Source organism: Nerophis ophidion, linkage group LG23 (assembly GCF_033978795.1).
Source record: "Nerophis ophidion isolate RoL-2023_Sa linkage group LG23, RoL_Noph_v1.0, whole genome shotgun sequence".
NCBI classification, from domain to species: domain Eukaryota; kingdom Metazoa; phylum Chordata; class Actinopteri; order Syngnathiformes; family Syngnathidae; genus Nerophis; species Nerophis ophidion.
In genome coordinates this window covers 8,078,873-8,084,872 of record NC_084633.1, presented here as the reverse complement: position 1 = coordinate 8,084,872, position 6,000 = coordinate 8,078,873, and the positions used below count along the sequence as shown (strand labels likewise).

The following is a 6,000-nucleotide window of genomic DNA, read 5'->3' as shown; positions in this document are numbered from 1 at the left end:
ACAAGATAATGAGCACTAATTGAATATATCCATCCATCCATCCATCTTTTTCTACCGCTTATTCCCTTTTGGGGTCGCGGGGGGCGCTGGCGCCTATCTCAGCTACAATCGGGCGGAAGGCGGGGTACAACTTCCGCCCGATTGTAGCTGAGATGAATATGGAAAGGTAGAGAGGTAATGGCACTGCAGCGAAAAAAGTTACTGTAGTATCTAAAAATGTGTAATATTTAAAAATGTGAGTGATGAATTTCTATCGGTAAACTATTATTAGTCTATTGTTTTTTTGCATTCCTATACAGAGTCTTTGTCCTTTCTCAGCTCAATGGGGCAAAGGAGCCTTCTACCCCAAGTTGCCGTGGAAACAAGATAATGAGCACTAATTGAATATATGTAAAAAAAAAAAAAAACTTGTAAAAAAAACTAAGCTGGTTCCTGCGTGTTGTTTTTAATGACATTTATTGTCTGGGTGCTTTAGTGCAGACACGTTACACAGAAAGACAAAGTGCTCCAGTTTTCTTAAGTTATATTTACAGAAAGTGCTTGCTGGGTGCACACACATTTTCATTAAAAATGTCAAAGACAGGTGTGTGCAAAGGTGAAATCAATCATCAACTTGTCCAAGTGCGGGAGGAGCCTGCAGCAATAAAAGGCTGCACATCCACCTGCATCTAAACAGGCCGTCAGAATATTTGCCTACTGAACTTCGTTCCCCAAAATCTTCTCTTTGTTAGCTCCATTTTCTTCCAAGATGAGTTGGATGAAGTGTTGTGTGTTCCCACTGCTGCTGTTGTGCATGTGGCAGCTGCAAGAAGGAGCACACGCCTGCACTTGTCCTCTCACGCATCCACAGACCGCTTTTTGCCACTCAGATGTCGGTAAGTGAAATCCTGCCTTTAAATTTAGGACTGATGCCAGTTGACTTTGCTTGAATTTCAATCCTATTCATGATTTTACCAAACAGATGAATGCTGACTGAAGCTTGTTTTGGTTCTCATGGAGTTTGTTGTAATTCTTTTTCTCTCTTTCTAGTCATCAAGGCAAAGGTGGTTGCAAAAAAAACCGGCGTTGGTAAATTTAACGACGTCAAGTATGACATCCAACACATTGCGGTGATTATGAGGCATTAATGCAAATTAATGAAGTTTATGCATGAATCAACATTTTTCTTTTGGTTATTTTGATTTTCCAGACATTCAGAGGCCCTGAGAAGCTCTTTGGTACCATCTACACTGCATCCAACTCTGCAGCATGTGGCGTGAGTCTGACCATCGGTGTAGAATATTTTATCACAGGTAAGCATCTTATATGCTGGTAGATCTCTAAAGCTTGTATTTTTCCAGCATGACATTAAGTCACTTGTTCATCACAACTTTTAACTAACGCTGTTTTGACTGAGTGGTTCAAATGTGTTAGAATTAGAACTGAAGGAATTTGGGTCTTCTAAATTCAAATATCCATTGCAGAGTATGCTGGTGTGAAATGTACATGCTGTAGTTTAAGGTTACGTAAACATTGATATAAAATATAACAAAGTCTAGTTAAAGTGGTGGACTTGCGCAGCCCTTTGAGACATTTGTGATTAAGGGCTGTAATAAACTTTGACTTTAACATAGGCTGAGGATGTCTAAGTGGGGCATATTTTTCGTCACTTATATTTCCCTTTTTTTTTAGGCCGAATGAGATCTGATGGGTCTCTGTACATCTCATTGTGTGACTACATTGTTCCCTGGAAAAGCAGCCACAAGATGCTGGTGGATCGTTATTCAATGGGCTGTGATTGCAAGGTAAGCAAACCTAACGGTCATCATTTCCGAGGATGTGTTCAATCCTGATCGGGGTTTTATCCTCCAGATCACTCGCTGTGACTCTGTCCCGTGTGGGATCAGTGGCCCGACCGAGTGCTTGTGGACGGAAAAGCTGTTTGGTGATTCAGGGCAGGACAAACAATGTGCTTGCATCAAGACAAGTGATGGTTCTTGTGTTTGGTACAAGGATGCTGCCTCACACAAGAAGCGTTAATGAAGATTTAAGATGCTAAAAACTTAAATGTATAAAATGGTCTATTAAAATTGAACAATTGAATCAATGCTGTCTTTTTACCATCCATCCATCCATTTTCTACCGCTTATTCCCTTTTGGGGGGGCGCTGGCGCCTATCTCAGCTACAATCGGGCGGAAGGCGGGGTACACCCTGGACAAGTCGCCACCTCATCGCAGGGCCAACACAGATAGACAGACAACATTCACAATATGGTATTTTTACCATATTGAGGTTTTTTTAGAATGACTTATGAGTAAAGTGGTTACAAAAGTAATGCTATAACAACAAAAAAATCCTACCAATGTAACTATGACCTGTTACAAAAAAGTAATACATTTTATTCGGCAGTAAAATTTCTTGCCATGCTTTGAAATCATGTAAAGACATAATTTTAAATGTTTGGCATAGACTCAAAACCAACAAACTGATTAGTTAACTTCAACTACTGTAAGGATGGCCACACAAGTATCAAACTAACAGACTGGTGTTAAATGCCATGTTTTAAGCTATCATATTTTCCACACTTAAAATCCTGTCAATTTCTAAAATGAGTAATGCTTACTGACCCAAGCCATTTTTCTGACTTTGTCTAAAACTTACTTGGGTTTTTTGGGGGGGTAATTCTGCCGATCAAAGGTTGTTCAATACATGTAGTGCTGAATCCAACATAGATTTTTTTTTTTTTTTTAATCCAACAAAATACCATAATGGATTAGATTTATATTGCGCTTTTCTATTGTTAGATACTCAAAGCACTCACAGAAGTGGGAGCCCATAATTCATTCACACCTGGTGGTGGTAAGCAACATCTGTAGCCACAGCTGCCCTGGGGTAGACTGACTGAAGTGTGGCGGCCAATTTGCGTCTACGGCTTTTCCGACCACCACCGATCATTCACCAGTGTGAGCAGCACCAGGGTCAAAGGTGAAGTGTCCTGCCCAAGGACACAACGGCAGTGATTTGGATGTCAATAGGTGGGAAGCGAACCTGCAACCCTCAGGTTTCTGGCATGGCCGCTCTACCCACTATGCCATGCCGCCCCACAGTGCAATCGAAATCATACCTGATCCAGCAACATTCAGAGTAGCAATAAACAATTGAGGACACACAAAACGTGATACAGTACAATCTAAAAGTAGTGAAACAAATTAGTATCGATATTGGTAAATTCGTTAACAAAAACCCTCTAATACAGACATATATGTAAAAAAACAGATGGTGATAACTCCAACTTAAATTTGGTTGTGAAAAGTCATTGTGTAAATGGGATGGGAGTGCAAGATTTTACATGTAAAACTATTGCGTCAGTCCGCACTGAGTTCAAGAACCGCCGAGATTAGTAGGACAAAACGATGTTCAAATTCCTATCAGTGAAGCTTACAGTGTGCTTTCTGACAATTGGTTTGTGTCATGTTTGCCCTCAAAACAAAAAACATACTAAAATCACATTTTCCATTCTCAATACAATTTTCAAAAATGCTCCAGGGAGCCACTAGGGCGGCACTAAAGAGCCACGGGTGTCTGACCCCCGCCTTGGCTATAATTATAGACTAGTATTGCTGATAGTTTATGTCGGGTTGATTCTATTTCCTGTCAAAGTGGCTGCCCACTTTACTATATATTCTCCAACAGGGGTGTTCAAACTTTTTCCAGCAAGTGCCGTGGTTGGTGAAATCGAAGGATGTGCTTTGGATGCATTGTGTGCATTAAAGTCACAAAGCAAACTTGTAATTAGACATCCATCCATTTTCTACCGCATGACCTTTTTTAGGGTCGCTGGACTGTATCTCAGCTGCATTCGGGCGGTAGGCGGGGTATACCCTGGACAAGTCGCCATCTCATCACCGATTAATTAGACATATTAATCACAAATGATTCTGGTCCACTACCTTCTATCAATTCTAAACAATATAGCATATGTCACTAAGTATTGTCTATTTTTTTTTAGGTTTGATACTTTGAAGGTAACTTAAACCGTGCAAGCGAGTATAGAACACGTGGGATTAATTCAAATGTGTGATTAATCACACTTGGAATCTAATTCCAAATGTGTGACAATATTACTAAACCATTTTGAGGATCTGCTGTGGGCCTAAATTGTCCAGTTGGCCACACTTTGGACACCCCTATACTAAAATGATTTGATCAAATGTGATGAGGTGGCGACTTGTCCAGGGTGTACGCCGCCTTCTGCCAGAATCCAGTTGAGGCTCCAGCACCCCCCTGCGACCCCAAAAGGGACAAGCAGTAGAAAATGAAGAGCTCATGTTATTCTATTCTATCTTGTTATATGTTGCACGATTGCACCAAGAAATTCTAGTTTGTGAACCCGTTCCCAAACAATCGCAATAAAAACTATTCCAATTTTATCCATCTTCTTCCGCTTATCTGAGGTCAGGTCGTGGGGGAAGCAGCCTAAGCAGGGAAGCCCAGACTTTCTTCTCCCTAGCCACTTTGTCCAGCTCTCCCTGGGGGATCCTGAGGTGTTCCGAGGACTTAGTCTTCCCAACATGTCCTGGGTCTTCCCTGTGGCCTCCTACTGGTTGGACGTGCCCTAAACACCTCCCTAGTGAGGCGTTCGGGTGGCATCCTGACCCAATGCCCGAACCACTTCATTTGGCTCCTCTCCATGGGGAGGAGCAGTGGCTTTACTTTGAGTTCCTCCCGGATGGCAGAGCTTCTCACCCTATCTCTAAGGGAGAGCCCCGCCACCCGGCGGAGGAAACTCATTGCGGCCGCTTGTACCCGTGATCTTATCCTTTCGGCCATGACCCAAAGCTCATGACCATAGGTGAGGATGGGAACGTAGATCGACCGGTAAATTGAGAGCTTTGCCTTCCGGCTCAGCTCCTTCTTCACCATCAACGGATCGGTACAACGTCCGCATTACTGAAAACGCTGCACCGATCCACCTGTCGATCTCACGATCCACTCCTCCCCCACTCGTGAACAAGACTCCTAGGTACTTGAACTCCTCCAGTTGGGGCAGGGTCTCTTCCCTAACCCGGAGATGGCACTCCACCCTTTTCCGGGAGAGAACCATGGACTCGGACTTGGAGGTGACGATTCTCATTCCGGTCACTTCACACTCGGCTGCGAACCGATCCAGTGAGAGCTGAAGATCCTGCCAGATGAAGCCATAAGGACCACATCATCTGCAAAAAGCAGAGACCTAATCCCTCGGCCACCAAACCGGAACCCCTCAACGCCTTGACTGCGCCTAGAAATTCTGTCCATAAAAGTTATGAACAGAATCGGTGACAAAGGGCAGCCTTGGCGGAGTCCAACCCTCACTGGAAACGTGTCCGACTTACTGCCGGCAATGCGGACCAAGCTCTGACACTGAATTTACAGGGAGCGGACCGCCACAATAAGACAGTCCGATACCCCATACTCTCTGGGCACTCCCCGCAGTACTTCCAGAGGGACACGGTCGAATGTCTTCTCCAAGTCCACAAAGCACATGTAGACTGGTTGGGCAAACTCCCATGCACCCTCAAGAACCCTGCCGAGAGTATAGAGCTGGTCCACAGTTCCACGACCAGGATGAAAACCACACTGTTCCATCTGAATCCGAGGTTCGACTATCCGGCGTAGCCTCCTCTCCAGAACACCTGAATAAACCTTACCGGGAAGGCTGAGTGTGATCCCACAATAGTTGGAACACACCCTCCGGTCCCCCTTCTTAAAGAGAGGGACCATGACCCCGGTCTGCCAATCCAGAGGTACCGCCCTCGATGTCCACGCGATGCTGCAGAGTCTTGTCAACCAAGACAGCCCCACAGCATCCAGAGCCTTAAGGAACTCTGGGAGAATCTCATCCACCCCTGGGGCCTTGCCATGTAGGAAATTTCCTGGGAAAATAAGGACTTTAGATTTTTCATCACAAATCACTGGTAAATTAGCAATATAAAAACAATTCAGACCCTCACAGGTTTGAACTCCTGTCGCTTATATTA

The 6,000-nt window shown here is 44.0% G+C and overlaps 1 protein-coding gene across 1 annotated transcript; it reads left to right on the top strand.

Annotated features, from left to right (window-relative positions):
* Positions 1 to 658: 658 nt before the first annotated feature.
* On the top strand, positions 659 to 2,082 carry LOC133541140 (metalloproteinase inhibitor 2-like). The gene is made up of 5 exons (XM_061884248.1): positions 659 to 875; positions 1,030 to 1,109; positions 1,190 to 1,292; positions 1,672 to 1,784; positions 1,852 to 2,082. Exons 1-5 carry the CDS (start codon positions 749 to 751, stop codon positions 2,017 to 2,019), a joined length of 591 nt encoding a protein of 196 aa, XP_061740232.1. The 5' UTR covers positions 659 to 748; the 3' UTR covers positions 2,020 to 2,082.
* The last annotated feature ends 3,918 nt before the right edge of the window (positions 2,083 to 6,000 follow it).

Coding starts and splice junctions, on each gene's coding strand:
- LOC133541140 (XM_061884248.1), top strand. CDS start 749: ATGAGTTGGATGAAGTGTTGTGTGTTCCCACTGCTGCTGTTGTGCATG. Junction 876..1,029: donor TTTTTGCCACTCAGATGTCG/GTAAGTGAAATC, acceptor CTCTCTTTCTAG/TCATCAAGGCAAAGGTGGTT. Junction 1,293..1,671: donor TGTAGAATATTTTATCACAG/GTAAGCATCTTA, acceptor CTTTTTTTTTAG/GCCGAATGAGATCTGATGGG.